General features: G+C 48.6%; 1 protein-coding gene across 2 annotated transcripts in view; it reads right to left on the bottom strand.

Moving 5' to 3' along the window:
• The window catches only part of MSH2 (mutS homolog 2), a 94,327-nt gene that overhangs the window by 58,950 nt on the left and 17,506 nt on the right, over positions 1 to 17,871 (bottom strand). For both annotated transcript variants that reach the window (XM_069955523.1, XM_069955524.1), the window contains exon 7: positions 1,870 to 2,069. In XM_069955523.1, coding sequence (XP_069811624.1) covers positions 1,870 to 2,069 — 200 coding nt within the window. The remainder of the gene's footprint in view (positions 1 to 1,869; positions 2,070 to 17,871) is intronic.

Here is a 17,871-nt window from a genome sequence, read left to right as displayed (position 1 = left end):
GGGGAGGTAGATAGATGCACCAGCACCTCTCTTCCTCCCTGCTCAGTGCCCCCATTTGGGGAGAAAGTGCCTTTGCTCTCCCAAGTGTCTTTGCTCCCCAAATTATCCCATAAACAGTCTATCAATAAAGTGCAGTTACATTACATCTTCCATACACTTCAATACAGTGCATAGGCTTCTACATATACTGGGCCCCCTGCTGGACACTCCATAGGAATTACACCCGATTTGTGACGTCACGGTTTTTGATAGAATTTGAACACTCCATGATCTACTAAATTAAAGGGAAATAGACCTATATGTGCATTTCCATTAATTAATGTACATTAGGAATTTGTCTAACTATCTATAAGAAATAACATATCAAAAAATACTTTTGGCCAAACTTCTCCTTTAAAGGTGACCATACACTGTCACTAAGTGTGGCCACATTATCTCATCCTCCCCGTACATAGGAACATTCCAGAGATCTCTATAGGGAGGGGTAAGCCAAAGCCAGACAGTTGGTAGCGACTTCTCTAGCTGGTGTCTCCCTGAGGTCACTGTGTCACTAGCAGCGGACAGGGTCTTCTCTAGCTTCTCTCCCTGAGGTCACTGTGTCACTAGCAGCGGACAGGGTCTTCTCTAGCTTCTCTCCCTGAGGTCACTGTGTCACTAGCAGCGGACAGGGTCTTCTCTAGCTTCTCTCCCTGAGGTCACTGTGTCACTAGCAGCGGACAGGGTCTTCTCTAGCTGCTCCCTGAGGTCACTGTGTCACTAGCAGCTGACAGGGTCTTCTCTAGCTGCTCCCTGAGGTCACTGTGTCACTAGCAGCTGACAGGGTCTTCTCTAGCTGCTCCCTGAGGTCACTGTGTCACTAGCAGCGGACAGGGTCTTCTCTAGCTGCTCCCTGAGGTCACTGTGTCACTAGCAGCGGACAGGGTCTTCTCTAGCTGCTCCCTGAGGTCACTGTGTCACTAGCAGCGGACAGGGTCTTCTCTAGCTGCTCCCTGAGGTCACTGTGTCACTAGCAGCGGACAGGGTCTTCTCTAGCTTCTCTCCCTGAGGTCACTGTGTCACTAGCAGCGGACAGGGTCTTCTCTAGCTGCTCCCTGAGGTCACTGTGTCACTAGCAGCGGACAGGGTCTTCTCTAGCTGCTCCCTGAGGTCACTGTGTCACTAGCAGCGGACAGGGTCTTCTCTAGCTGCTCCCTGAGGTCACTGTGTCACTAGCAGCGGACAGGGTCTTCTCTAGCTTCTCTCCCTGAGGTCACTGTGTCACTAGCAGCGGACAGGGTCTTCTCTAGCTGCTCCCTGAGGTCACTGTGTCACTAGCAGCGGACAGGGTCTACTCTAGCTTCTCTCCCTGAGGTCACTGTGTCACTAGCAGCGGACAGGGTCTACTCTAGCTTCTCTCCCTGAGGTCACTGTGTCACTAGCAGCGGACAGGGTCTTCTCTAGCTTCTCTCCCTGACGTCACTGTGTCACTAGCAGCGGACAGGGTCTATAGTTGCTCTGCCTCAGGTCACTGATCGATTTACCATGACTGATTTACATCCAGGAGATCATAGTCTGCAATTACAGGAGTCTGACCACGAGCGTGCAGCATGTGATTACCGGTGGCTGAAGTAGTTGGATGCAGGGAGCCTATGGCTGTAACCACCGGGATTCTCCAGGGCGGCATCCAACTTGTTCAGCCACCGGTAATCAGATACTTCACAGGCTCAGGCCAACCATAGTGTGCTCAAGGTTCACTAGTCTTTATCCACAATATAACATCTGCACGGCCACCATGTAATCCTGCACTCCCCCTGTAATCTGCCCCCGGGGACTGCGGTGGGTTCGGTGACTCTCCTGGTATCCGGGGTCCTCACATGTATTGGCACCTACCGTCGTACTTCTCCAGGGCCTGGATGACGCTGGGCAGCTGGTTGACGGCCTGGTACAGCCTGTAACAATCCTGCAGGTTTGCATTCTGTCTCTGGAACTTTTTGGCCAATCGGTTGAGATCGGGGAAGCGACGCAGTAAATCCTCCTGCAGACTCTGTCTGAGCTCCACGTCACTCACCAACGCCTCCACCAAGTCCAGCCTGCGGAAACCGAAAGGCGTCAGTCACGGGTAACGTTACTTATATCACACAGATAACTATTACACACCAGCCACACAGATATATTGTATATTATATACCAGCCACACAGATATATTATATACCAGCCACACAGATATATTGTATATTATATACCAGCCACACAGATATATTATATACCAGCCACACAGATATATTGTATATTATATACCAGCCACACAGATATATTATATATTATATACCAGCCACACATATATTGTATATTATATACCAGCCACACAGATATATTATATATTATATACCAGCCACACAGATATATTGTATATTATATACCAGCCACACAGATATATTATATATTATATACCAGCCACACATATATTGTATATTATATACCAGCCACACAGATATATTATATATTATATACCAGCCACACAGATATATTGTGTATTATATACCAGCCACACAGATATATTATATATTATATACCAGCCACACATATATTGTATATTATATACCAGCCACACAGATATATTATATATTATATACCAGCCACACAGATATATTATATACCAGCCACACAGATATATTATATATTATATACCAGCCACACAGATATATTGTATATTATATACCAGCCACACAGATATATTATATATTATATACCAGCCACACAGATATATTGTATTATATACCAGCTACACAGATATATCATATACCAGCCACACAGATATATTGTATATTATATACCAGCCACACAGATATATTATATATTATATACCAGCCACACAGATATATTATATACCAGCCACACAGATATATTATATATTATATACCAGCCACACAGATATATTGTATATTATATACCAGCCACACAGATATATTATTATATACCAGCCACACAGATATATTATATATTATATAACAGCCACACAGATATATTGTATATTATATACCAGCCACACAGATATATTATATACCAGCCACACAGATATATTGTATATTATATACCAGCCACACAGATATATTATATATTATATACCAGCCACACAGACATATTATATATTATACTACACCCACATAAATAATTAGTAGGGATGGGAGTGGGAGGGAAGAGATGTTACAGCAGCAGGGTCAGGGATGGGAGGGGGAGGTGTTACAGTAGGGTCAGGGATGGGAGGGGGAGGGAGGTGTTACAGCTTGCTGCATTTTGGGAGCTCAGAAAATCTTCTGACTTTACTTATTTAATATAATACAAGTATTTCTCTACATCCTGGAAGCCCAGACAGATATAGGAAAGGTACAAGGTGTCTCCCTGACCTGACAGCATCTAACAGCATCAGGAGTTTATATTGTGAATTGCAGCTGAGAGATTCCCTTCAAGACATCAATTTGAACAGTGACCCATTGAATTCTAATGACCTGTGACCAGGGGCGTAGCTAGAATTCATGGGGCCCCATAGCAAAAAAATGTAAGGGGGCCCCTCTCCTCCCCTAAGCACAACACAAAGCAGTGTGTGTGTGTGTGTATTATATTATAATTATATATATATAAACGGGTGAATGGGTAACATTGAAATGTCCTTATTTTTGAAGGAAGAGCGCTGTACTTTTCAATGAAGATAACGTTAAACTAGTCCTAACTTTAAACCAATCCCCTCTATACATTGCTAATGTGGTAACTGACTATTCTAGCTGCAAATGTCTGGTGTTTGGTGCAATATCTACATAGGTGTATAGAGGCCCATTTCCAGCAACTATCACTCCAGTCTTCTAATGGTACAATGTGTTTGCTCATTGGCTCAGAAGGCTAATTGATGATTAGAAAACCCTTGTGCAATCATGTTCACACATCTGAAAACAGTCTAGCTCGTTACAGAAGCTACAAAACTGACCTTCCTTTGAGCAGATTGTGTTTCTGGATCATCACATTAGTGGGGTCAATTTAACGCTCAAAATGGCCAGAAAAAGAGAACTTTCATCTGAAACTCGACAGTCTATTCTTGTTCTTAGAAATGAAGGCTATTCCATGCCAGAAATTGCTAAGAAATTGAAGTTTTCCTACAACGGTGTGTACTACTCCCTTCAGAGGACAGCACAAACAGGCTCTAACCAGAGTAGAAAAAGAAGTGGAAGGCCGCGTTGCACAACTTAAGGCCCTATTCCACTAACAGATCTCACGACAGATTATCTGCCAAAGATTTGAAGCCAAACCCAGGAGTGGATTTGAAAAGAGGAGAAATCCAGTCTTTCCTTTTTCCTTTATGACCTGTTCTCTGATTATAGTCTGTTCCTGGGTTTGGCTTCAAATCTTTGGCAGATAATCTGTTGTGAGATCTGTTGGTGGAATAGGGCCTTAAGCAAGAAGATAAGCACATTAGAGTCTCTAGTTTGAGAAACAGACGCCTCACAGGTCCCCAACTGGCATCTTCATTACATAGGACCCGCAAAACACCAGTGTCACCATCTACAGTGAAGAGGCGGCTGCCGGATTTTGGCCTTCAGGGCAGAGTGGCAAAGAAAAAGCCATATCTGAGACTGGCCAATAAAAGAAAAAGAGTAAGATGGGCAAAAGAACACAGAGATTGGTCAGAGGAAGACTGGAAAAAAGTGTTGTGGACGATGGATGAATCCAAGTTTGAGGTGTTTGGATGACAAAGAAGAAGGTTTGTGAGACGCAGAAGAAATGAGAAGATGCTGGAAGAATGCCTGACGCCATCTGTTAGCATGGTGGAGGTCATGTGATGGTCTGGGGTTGGTGCTGGTAAGGTGGGAGATTTGTACAGGGTAAAAGGGATTGTGAATAAGGAAGGCGATCACTCTGCACCGCCATGCCATACCCAGTGGGCAGCGCTTGGTTGGAGCCAATTTCATCCTACAACAGGACAATGACCCTAAACACCTCCAAATTGTGCAAGAACTATTTCCAGCAGAAGCGGCAGCTGGTATTCTATCATAGGTAATGGAGTGGCCAGCGCAGTCACCAGATCACCACCCCATTGTGGGAGCAGCTGGACCGTATGGTACGCCAGAAGTGCCCATCCAACCAATCCAACTTGTGGGAGCTGCTTCTAGAAGCGTGGGGGGCAATTTCTCCAGCTTACCCCAACAGATTAATAGCTAGAATGCCAAAGGTGTGCAATGCTGGAATTGCTGCAAAAGGAGGATTCTGGGACGGAAGCAAAGTGTGATGGAAGAACAATGTTATTTCACCTACAAATCATTATTTCTAACCTTGTCAATGTCTTGTCTCTATTTTCTATTCATTTCACAACGTCTGGGGGTGAAGAAGTGGGACTTTTCATGGAAAACACTAAATTGTTTGGGTGACCCCACACTTTTGAACGGTAGTGTATATATATCTGCTTTACTGCTGGGGTACTGATAACCCCTGACCTCTGCACATTTTCCTTTCCTACTTGATTGCTAGCTGGAAAACAGAGGACAGGGGTTATCAGAGCAGTGAAACAGAGATCTCTGTCTTCTGCTTGTTAACCCTTTTTTTGTGTTGCAGCATGTAAGTAAACATTGGGTCACTTACACGCTGCAATACATAAGTGGTTAAGCAGAAGGACACACGCTCTTACCTTCTCCTCCAGGGCCCCCTCCTGCACGGGCCCCATAGCAACTAACTACCCTGCCTCTATGGTAGCTACGCCCATGCCTGTGACCATATAGAGAGGATACCGAACCGTTATCCAACATGGCCGACGTACAGCCCATCACACTGACGGAAACAGAACTACACGGCAGCTCATGGCAAAACTCAATGACCCCCTCAATACTTGTGATTGGTCGTGAATGCTCATGTATAACAACTCTACTGCGGGGTTCCCCAGAACTACAATAACCAGCATGTCCTGATAGCCAAGACAACAGCTGAAGGGCCACAGGTAGAGGAGCCCCTCCTTATCAGGGCATGCTAGGACTTGTAGTTCTGCAGCAGCTAGAGGGCAGCAGGATGGGGAACATTGTTTTACTGCATGCTGTGAATGACGTCCATGGGGAGGAATAAAATACATTGTTCCAGGGTTTTCCCCATGGAGTGGAGCGGCGGCTTTGTACTCCATCCATCAGACTTTGGATGCAAATGAACATCCCCCTATGTGCCCCCCTCCCCTATCTCTGTACGGTGGCATGTGCCCATACAATGCCCTGCACACACCAGCCTGTATATACAAAGTATATACACCTCCATATACATATATAACTTAAAGGGACTCTAGAGTTCAATGTCAATGCTTAGTTATGCTGGGCCTTGTAGTCCTATAGCACAGGATGGAAGCATATACAGTGCTGGATGGACTCTGACATAATCCGGTCCCCTCATTATAAGGAGCCCAGGAGGCATCATGCAGGATCGGGACTATAAGCAGCCGTGCAGCAGAGACGTGTATGAGAGCCGCCCTGATCCTGTCCTCTCCCCCTCCACCACAATCACACTGCAATGCAGAGAGAGGAGGGACGGGGACTGCAGACACCACACCGGAGCTGCGCTCTCCTGCACCGCACAGGCTGACAGCTCCATGTACTATACATCATATATATCTATATACCCATACAGTATATAGCAGTTTATTATGTATATTAGTGTACAGCACCCCGTACTATATGTATCATATCTATATACCGATATGGAGCAGGTCCACTATGTGTATTAGTATACAGCTCCCCTTACTTTCTCTCTCTCTACATACATATCTATATACCCATACAGTATATAGCAGTTTATTATGTATATTAGTGTATAGCACCCCGTAATATCTATATATCATATCTATATATCGATATGGAGCAGATCACTATGTGTATTAGTATACAGCTCCCCTTACTTTCTCTCTCTCTACATACATATCTATATACACACATGCACTGCTTGAAAAAATAGCAGGAACCCTTAAACACCACAATATAACTCCAAGTAGATGAAACGTCTGACATCAGACACTCAGGAAGCAGCACTGACTGACACCCACTGTCACCTGCCACACTGACTAATGGTACTTTTACACGGAGCGATAATTCGCCCGATCGCACGATTAATGATTTTGAATGAACAATGTTTTTTTTTTTTTTATAACAATCAGCGTTTAGACGGAGTGATAAATCGTACGGAAAATTCGCTATGCGATCGTTTAAGCCTATCTCATAGGTGAAATCGCTGAAAGAATGTTTACACGGAACGATCTGCAATTTTTTTGCGAACGATCAACGATGATTTGAGAACACGTTAAAAGATCAAAATGAACGATTTCTCGCTCGTCGTTTGTTCGTTCGCTGCGTTTACACGTACGATTATCGTTTGAATTCGATCGTTATCGTGCAAATTCGAATGATAAATCGTTCCGTATAAAAGGACCATTACACTCACTCTCACCTGCAGTCAGCGAGACCCCCTCAATAACGGAGGGTCCTGCAGGTGGGGAGCACACACCACTTCTCACTACCTAGGCTTTCTGGCTGATGCTTTGGTCACTTCTGAATGTTGCTGGTGCTGTCACACTTGTGGTAGGGAGGTCATACACCTCATCAGGAGCATGCCCGGGCCTTGTAGGGAGGTCATACACCTCATCAGGAGCATGCCCGGGCCTTGTAGGGAGGTCATACAGACACCTCATCAGGAGCATGCCCGGGCCTTGTAGGGAGGTCATACAGACACCTCATCAGGAGCATGCCCGGGCCTTGTAGGGAGGTCATACAGACACCTCATCAGGAGCATGCCCAGGCCTTGTAGGGAGGTCATACACCTCATCAGGAGCATGCCCGGGCCTTGTAGGGAGGTCATACAGACACCTCATCAGGAGCATGCCCGGGCCTTGTAGGGAGGTCATACATCTCATCAGGAGCATGCCCGGGCCTTGTAGGGAGGTCATACACCTCATCAGGAGCATGCCCGGGCCTTGTAGGGAGGTCATACACCTCATCAGGAGCATGCCCGGGCCTTGTAGGGAGGTCATACAGACACCTCATCAGGAGCATGCCCGGGCCTTGTAGGGAGGTCATACACCTCATCAGGAGCATGCCCGGGCCTTGTAGGGAGGTCATACACCTCATCAGGAGAATGCCCGGGCCTTGTAGGGAGGTCATACACCTCATCAGGAGAATGCCCGGGCCTTGTAGGGAGGTCATACAGACACCTCATCAGGAGCATGCCCGGGCCTTGTAGGGAGGTCATACACCTCATCAGGAGCATGCCCGGGCCTTGTAGGGAGGTCATACAGACACCTCATCAGGAGAATGCCCGGGCCTTGTAGGGAGGTCATACAGACACCTCATCAGGAGAATGCCCGGGCCTTGTAGGGAGGTCATACATCTCATCAGGAGCATGCCCGGGCCTTGTAGGGAGGTCATACAGACACCTCATCAGGAGCATGCCCGGGCCTTGTAGGGAGGTCATACACCTCATCAGGAGCATGCCCGGGCCTTGTAGGGAGGTCATACAGACACCTCATCAGGAGAATGCCCGGGCCTTGTAGGGAGGTCATACAGACACCTCATCAGGAGAATGCCCGGGCCTTGTAGGGAGGTCATACAGACACCTCATCAGGAGAATGCCCGGGCCTTGTAGGGAGGTCATACAGACACCTCATCAGGAGCATGCCCGGGCCTTGTAGGGAGGTCATACACCTCATCAGGAGCATGCCCGAGCCTGGTAGGGAGGTCATACACCTCATCAGGAGCATGCCCGGGCCTTGTAGGGAGGTCATACACCTCATCAGGAGCATGCCCGGGCCTTGTAGGGAGGTCATACAGACACCTCATCAGGAGCATGCCCGGGCCCTGTAGGGAGGTCATACACCTCATCAGGAGCATGCCCGGGCCTTGTAGGGAGGTCATACACCTCATCAGGAGCATGCCCGGGCCTTGTAGGGAGGTCATACACCTCATCAGGAGCATGCCCGGGCCTTGTAGGGAGGTCACACAGACACCTCATCAGGAACATGCCCGGGCCTTGTAGGGAGGTCATACAGACACCTCACCAGGAGCATGCCTGGGCCTTGTAGGGAGGTCATACAGACACCTCACCAGGAGCATGCCCGGGCCTTGTAGGGAGGTCATACCGGCACATGGAGGCCACACACACATTACATAATAAAATTTGTGTGTGGGATGTTGGTGTCAGCACATTCAACTTTATACAGGACAGAGTGACATCATATATATACACATATTAGGGACTTTGCCTTCATTAAGGAGTTTGGGGTAATTTATTTCCCTATAAATACACCTGAAGGCAGAAGCTGTCAATTCTATTATCACCCGTCAGGAATCAGACATAGGTTTCTGGTGAGAATCCCATGTCGGCTGGGCCAGTCTATGGATACACTACAAGTCTATGGGCTACAGTCTATGGATACACTACAGGTCTATGGATACACTACAGGAAGAAGGGAAACATCTCTAGTGTCACAAACAGGAAAAAAACTTGTTTATGGAGTCCAACTATTATAGGGAACCAGTCAGCTGTATACCACGCTCACAGCTTCAGACAACATGAGCAGATAGGGGAATAAGGAAATAAAACAAATGGTAGCCGTCTCTTAGCTGATGGCAAAGTTGTAAAATCGTTTTTTTTTTCTAATTTCAAGTCATGAAGGCGTGCTGAGCTGCAGCATGCACGTCTCCTCCCTCCTCCACCCTTCCCGCTTGGTTGATGTACAAGGCTCTACACTGGAAGCCCAGCATGAAAAGCTGGGACAGGGAGGAGGCATGCATGACACCGGCTGCAGGATGCACTGTGTCCCCATCGCTGCAGGTCCCGACCAGCTAAACATGTGAGGAGGCTCCATAGAGACGATGCCTGGTGAGGATATACACCCTGGACTGCAGCCTGTCCCACAAGGCTGCTCACACACAATGGAACACAAATTTACATGGCTGCCAATGTACAATGCATTTCTGCAATCTGCTTAATGTTCCTGAACAAGAAGCAGTAAATAAATCTCTGACATCAGGAAATTATAAGAATTCAGGCGGTCACTGGAAATCTGCTTCTCTACATACAAGGATTCCCAATCCAAGTCCTGGGTGACAGCGACATCTGGTGGTCACACACCAGCATTGCTGCACTAACCTCAAAACTTCACACTTGTCTCCCCACATCACAATACACAGTGCCATAGAGGTAGACTGGGAGTGTCGCTCACGCACACACACAGAGGTAGACTGGGAGTGTCGCTCACGCACACACACAGAGGTAGACTGGGAGTGTCGCTCACGCACACACACAGAGGTAGACTGGGAGTGTCGCTCACGCACACACACAGAGGTAGACTGGGAGTGTCGCTCACGCACACACACAGAGGTAGACTGGGAGTGTCGCTCACGCACACACACAGAGGTAGACTGGGAGTGTCGCTCACGCACACACACAGAGGTAGACTGGGAGTGTCGCTCACGCACACACACAGAGGTAGACTGGGAGTGTCGCTCACGCACACACACAGAGGTAGACTGGGAGTGTCGCTCACGCACACACACAGAGGTAGACTGGGAGTGTCGCTCACGCACACACACAGAGGTAGACTGGGAGTGTCGCTCACGCACACACACAGAGGTAGACTGGGAGTGTCGCTCACGCACACACACAGAGGTAGACTGGGAGTGTCGCTCACGCACACACACAGAGGTAGACTGGGAGTGTCGCTCACGCACACACACAGAGGTAGACTGGGAGTGTCGCTCACGCACACACACAGAGGTAGACTGGGAGTGTCGCTCACGCACACACACAGAGGTAGACTGGGAGTGTCGCTCACGCACACACACAGAGGTAGACTGGGAGTGTCGCTCACGCACACACACAGAGGTAGACTGGGAGTGTCGCTCACGCACACACACAGAGGTAGACTGGGAGTGTCGCTCACGCACACACACAGAGGTAGACTGGGAGTGTCGCTCACGCACACACACAGAGGTAGACTGGGAGTGTCGCTCACGCACACACACACACACACACACACACACACACACACAGAGGTAGACTGGGAGTGTCGCTCACACACACAGAGGTAGACTGGGAGTGTCGCACACACACAGAGGAAGACTGGGAGTGTCGCTCACACACACACACAGAGGTAGACTGGGAGTGTCACACACACAAACACACACAGAGGTAGACTGGGAGTGTCGCTCACACACAGAGGTAGACTGGGAGTGTCGCTCACACACACACACACACAGAGGTAGACTGGGAGTGTCACACACACACAGAGGTAGACTGGGAGTGTCGCTCACACACACACACACACACGTAGACTGGGAGTGTCGCTCACACACACACACACACAGAGGTAGACTGGGAGTGTCGCTCACACACAGAGGTAGACTGGGAGTGTCGCTCACACACACACACAGAGGTAGACTGGGAGTGTCACACACACACACACACACACACACACACACACACACACACAGAGGTAGACTGGGAGTGTCGCACACACACACACACACACAGAGGTAGACTGGGAGTGTCGCTCACACACAGAGGTAGACTGGGACACCAGCAGCGATCACTACAGCTCCAGACTATGATGGAGGATATCCACACATGTGAACACGGTCTTACATGGATGCAACCCATCAACACAGAGCGCTCATATTAATGGAGCACTGTATATGACTGCAGATATGGCTGCACAGGGGGCTGCGTTCCAGTGACGCCCCCTACAGCTGGGGACACGTCATCCACTGACTGTATATAAGAGTGTATTGGGCTATATATATATCTCACTTCTAGAACTATCAGAATACACTGCACAGCATTAAGTTATGTGAGAATAGTAAATGTGACTGTGATCGTGCTGTGAGCTCAGGGCTGAGATAAGATTCCACTGTCTTACTATGAGTAATATACACATACAGTGGTGCCTTGGATTATATATACATACACAGTGGTGCCTTGGATTAGGAGCATAATTCGTTCTGGGACGGCACTTGTAATCCAAATCACTCTTATACCAAAGCAAATTTTCCCATAAGAAATCATAGAAATGCAGACAATTAGTTCCACACCCCAAAAATAATGATTTATTATTCTGAACAACATGTAAAACAGATAAAACATTCAGAAACAGCAGAATCTGTGATATTATAAGTTACTGTCCAGTAATGGAGAGGATGGGAAACACAAGGGCGGACAGAGACTGCAGGGAGCAGGAAGGAATGAGCAGGACAGATGTGGGCACATACATGCAGCGCTCTCTGTCCGGGGAGAAAGGGGTTACAGCTATGGAGAGATTACCTCCACAGTCCTGTCCCCTGATGTAAGCCCCAGCCTGAAGTGATCTGCTATGATTTGGAAGATGAGGGAGACTTCCTGGGTCAGAGTACAGGGCTGTAGACCCCGCTATGCAGACCATGCCCCTCCCCCACTCCCCCTCCCACCCAGTACAGGGAGCTCTTACACCAAAGCAATGCTCTTACTCCAAGTCACCATTTTGAAAAACTGTCAGCTCTTCTTGCAAAACGCTCTTAAACCGCTCTTAAACCAAGTTACCACTGTATATTAAAAATAATAAATAGTGAAGGTGAATGTCTAGGAAAAAAGTAGTTTTATGTTGCCATCTAGTGGTATATTAAAAAAAGGCGGCTCCATGAATAGTATGTATGTATGTATGTATGTATGTATGTATGTATGTATGTATGTATATTTGGAAGGAGACGGAGTATTGGTAGTCATCTAATAGAGGACAAGGAGAGAGGCACCATGGTTGTTATGAGTGTTTGATGCATTCATTTAGGCCGTCCGGATGAAGTGTTTGCAGCTTGTAAATCCAATAGGATTCTCTACAGCAAAGTTGTGTCCAGCGGTCTGCGACATCTTCAGAAATCTGTTCCAGAGGAGAAATTTTCATGGTCAAAGGACAAGGTGTCGCTCAGTCAGATGCCTAGAGACATTTGGTTTCCGGAAGCCCCTTAGTACATTCTGTGTCGATTAATGGGTAAGGATTGTTTTGTCCGGCCAACGTATTGCAATCCACAACTGCATGTTAGTAAGTAGATGACAAAAAACGTGGAGCAATCGAGATGTTGTCTGATGGTGTACTTGGTGTCTGATCGCCATGTTCTTACAGCACAGGAATGGGGATTTCTCACATCGGTAAAGTTTCCAAGTGTGAATTACCTTCTGCAATCTTTCTTTTCTGTAGGTTTTTGACCCTGCTGGGGGCTATGACACCCCTGATTGTTTTACCACAAAGAAAGGCGAGTTTTGGTTTCTCGGGTGTAAGTTTCTTCAAGATGTGCCGGTGTTTTTCCAAGACTTCTCTGCTCATCTTATGGCTGTCGTTATATGCGGTGGTGAAGTTAGGCTTCGTACCTTCCGCCTTCTCTCTTCTGGTCCTGTGTGCCGTGTAGATTATTTGTGTTGCTTCCCTGATCAGTTTTTTCAGATATCTCTTTTCAATAAACCTATTTCTCGGTGCCTCGGCTTGTGTTTTGTGGTCATCGGAGTGTCTACAATTTTTCCTGATACGGTAGAATTGACTGAATGGGATATTTGAAGCCATTTCCTGTAATGCTTGCTCTTATATCCAGAAAGCTATTTGAGTCCTGTATTAAAATTGGTCAAAGTAAAGATTTTATCTGTGGGTCACTGAACATTGAGCTGTTCTTCAATGCATATAACATGGCTTCCAGACCCCTCGTGTGTGAAATATTGTGAAATATTGGAGTATAAGGAGCGGACATCCAGAGTCAGGAAGACAGTCGTCTCTCCAAGGGATTTCTAGCAGATCCGTGACCAACGCTCTTTGGAGATGAGGCGATAGTAGTACCACTAAGTTCTGAAGGCAGAGACCTATATAATTTGAGAGGTTGGATGTAAGGCTGCCAATCCCGGGTATAATGGTCTCCCCGGGGGGTTCTTCTGGTCCTTGTGGATTTTGGGGAGGTGGTAAAAGAATGGGATTTTGGGTCCCTGGATGGTTAAAGAGCTTCTTTTTTTATGATACCTTTTTCGGCATTCCTGGTGATCATCTCCTTATACTCTTTGATGTATTCTTGTTGTGGATTAACGTCCAATATCAGGGTGGGTTCATACTGAGGAATTCTCGCGGATATCTGCAGAATTCCGCCGGCTCCATAGACACCATTCTATGACATTTCATCTCTAAATATCTGGATAAGGTAAGCTTCCGTATGAACGCATTTAGGTCCAGGAATAGATCAAAATCGTTGGGACAGAAAGAGAGGCCCTTATTCAGCGCTCATTTTTCAGCGTTAGAGAGCGAATTTGTGGACAAATTCTTTACACTGGAACGTTGTGCAGGTTTATTTCTTTTTTTGTTGTTTAGTACTTTTTTGGGCTTGAGGCCCCGTCCTCCTCGGCACCCCCTGAATGGGTTTTACTTTTTATCTGTGTGGTTTGTTTGTAACGTAAATTGGCTCATTTCTAGCACTGATAGCAATTACAGGTCAGGGCACCAAAAAAAAGGACACCTCAAACAGCCCCCACGCCAAAACTAACTGCGTTACGAGGATCAGAATAGAGCACATTTTATTTTACAAAATTAAAAAAAATAATAATTTATACGGGTTTCCCATCGCTGTAACTGAACTGACTTGAGGCACACCGATATAATCTCCTATACGACTGCAGTAAGTCACTCTCATCGATGTATGTGTAACTGGGCAGAACCCCCCCCCAGGATCTCACACATCGTATAACATACCAACCACCACCATCCCTCCCCCGCTGCAGGATCTCACATCGTATAACAGACCGACCACCTCCGCCCCTCCCCCGCTGCAGGATCTCACACATCGTATAACATACCAACCACCGCCGCCCCTCCCCCGCTGCAGGATCTCACACATCGACCACCTCCGCCCCTCCCCCGCTGCAGGATCTCGCACATCGTATAACAGACCGACCACCTCCGCCCCAGGATCTCGCAGGGCTCCAGACTAAAAAATTTACCTGGGAGCCATTGGCTCCTAACCTGAAAAATTTAGGCGCCAAATAGAATATTTGGTCGCCAACATTTTAAACCATGTAAAATTAATGTTATGTTACATGGGACTTACTGTGTGCAGAGGCCACGGCAGCCTCCTCCTCCTCCTCCTTTAGATCCTTTCTTTTCTTAGTTTGAAAATGTTCAACATGGAAACTTGCAACTTGACAACCATATACAGTCTGACTCAGTACTTCAGCTTCACTTGGCTAGCCTTTTAATGAGGCTTACTCTTCTGAACTTGATCTTAAAGGGAACCTGTCACCCCTGGTGACGGGGTGACAGGCTCCCAACCCCCCGTTAGAACCCCCTATACTCACCTCATCGCGCCGGGTCCCGCTTCTGAAGATGGTCGGGTCACGGAGATCTCAGCCGCTGCAGCCCGGCGTGCGCTGAGAGATGAGTCCAACGCTCATAGAGAATGACGGGAGAGTCCAGCGCTCCGTCATTCTCTATGAGCGTTGGACTCATCTCTCAGTGTGCGCGTCGGGCTGCAGCGGCTGAGATCTCCGTGACCTGACCACCTCCAGAAGCGGGACCCGGCGCGATGAGGTGAGTATAGGGGGTTCTAACGGGGGGTTGGGAGCCTGTCACCCCGTCACCGGGGGTGACAGGTTCCCTTTAAAAGCTTGCAACAGTCTATACATACTGAGCTAGACTTATGACTGCAGCCATAGTGACCCCCCACAAGATGTGTATATAGATAGATATATCTCTCACCTAGTGACTAATGCAAGTGACCCCCTACAATACAGACACCTGAGGGGCCCTGATAATAATAATTGTGCATATATCTATCTCACAGTGTCTGCAGCCAGTTTGCCCTACACTTATAGATGGCCCCCTTCCCTTATAGATGACCCCCTCTACCCCCATTATAGATGCCCCCTCTTCTCCCCCCCCTTATAGATGCCCCCTCTTCTCCCCCCTTATAGATACCCCCTCCCCTTATAGATGACCCCCTCTACCCCCATTATAGATGCCCCCTCCTCCCCCCCCATTATAGATGCCCCCTCTTCTCCCCCCCTTATAGATGCCCCCTCTTCTCCCCCCCTTATAGATACCCCCTCCCCTTATAGATGACCCCCTCTACCCCCATTATAGATGCCCCCTCCTCCCCCCCATTATAGATGCCCCCTCCTCCTCCCCATTATAGATGCCCCCTCTTCTCCCCCCCTTATAGATACCCCCTCCCCTTATAGCTAGCCCCCTCTCCCCCCCTTGAAGATGGCCCCTCTTCTCCCCCCATTATAGATGCCCCCCCTTCTCTTCCCCCCATTATAGATGGCCCCTCTTCTCCCCCCATTATAGATGCCCCCCCTTCTCTTTCCCCCATTATAGATGCCCCCTCCTCCCCCCCATTATAGATGCCCCCTCCTCCTCCCCATTATAGATGCCCCCTCTTCTCCCCCCCTTATAGATACCCCCTCCCCTTATAGCTAGCCCCCACTCTCCCCCTTGAAGATGGCCCCTCTTCTCCCCCCATTATAGATGCCCCCCCTTCTCTTCCCCCCATTATAGATGCCCCCCCTTCTCTTCCCCCCATTATAGATGGCACTCTCTTCTCCCCCCATTATAGATGCCCCCCCCTTTCCTCTATGCTAAGCAGTATTTAAAAAAAACAAACACACAAACTCACCTGACAACCCGCTCCCCCGGCGATCCTCTTCTTCTTCTGTCCCCGGCTGATGCGCGGCTGCCGGGGGTGTCCCGTCCTATCCCCGGCAGCGCGGCGCATCAGTGAGCTCCCTGTACGCCGGGGCTGTGACTTCTGACACAGGAAGCGTCTCTGACGCGCGCTTCCTGTGCCGGAAGTCAGGGCCCCAGGCAGCTCACTGATGCGCCGCGCTGTCGGGGATGGGATGGGACACCCCCGGCAGCCGCGCATCAGCCCGGGGATACTTAAAGAGACAGCGCGCCGCCGCCGGGGCCAGTCGCAAATGGCGCCCAGATTAATAAATCTGGGCGCCATTTGCAAATTATCAGTCGCATTGGCGACCATTTTGGTCGCCATCTGGAGCCCTGTCTCGCACATCGTATAACAGACCGACCACCTCCGCCCCTCCTCCGCTGCAGGATCTCGCACATCGTATAACAGACCGACCACCTCCGCCCCTCCCCCGCTGCAGGATCTCGCACATCGTATAACAGACCGACCACCTCCGCCCCTCCTCCGCTGCAGGATCTTGCACTTTGTATAACAGGCAGGACGCCGCACCCCCCCCTCCCCCACTGCAAGATCTCGCACATTTCCCGGTACAGCTGTGTATTATTTCCTCTTTACACCTTTAGTATAATATAAGTTTATTACCCAGTGATAGTCACACAGCGAAACTGCCGCACCCAGGTCACTTACTGCAAGGTGTGAAACCAGAGATTGTAGAGACCAGCCGGGGGACAGAAGCTGCGACACCTGATAAGGAAAACACTGAGGGGGAGGGGGGCCTATATACACACACCTGCTGAGGAGCGCCTCTCCGGCCTATATACAACACCTGCTGAGGAGCGCCTCTCCGGCCTATATACACACACCTGCTGAGGAGAGCTGCTCCGACCTATATACACACCTGCTGAGGAGAGCTGCTCCGGCCTATATACACACACCTGCTGAGGAGCGCTGCTCCGGCCTATATACACACACCTGCTGAGGAGCGCTGCTCCGGCCTATATACACACACCTGCTGAGGAGCGCTGCTCCGGCCTATATACACACACACCTGCTGAGGAGCGCTGCTCCGGCCTATATACACACACCTGCTGAGGAGCGCTGCTCCGGCCTATATACACACACCTGCTGAGGAGCGCTGCTCCGGCCTATATACACACACCTGCTGAGGAGCTAGAGCCAGAGC

This window comes from Dendropsophus ebraccatus, chromosome 15, assembly GCF_027789765.1.
Source record: "Dendropsophus ebraccatus isolate aDenEbr1 chromosome 15, aDenEbr1.pat, whole genome shotgun sequence".
NCBI classification, from domain to species: domain Eukaryota; kingdom Metazoa; phylum Chordata; class Amphibia; order Anura; family Hylidae; genus Dendropsophus; species Dendropsophus ebraccatus.
Note: the sequence above shows the minus strand (reverse complement) of the source record. Positions and strands in the feature narration are given on the sequence as shown.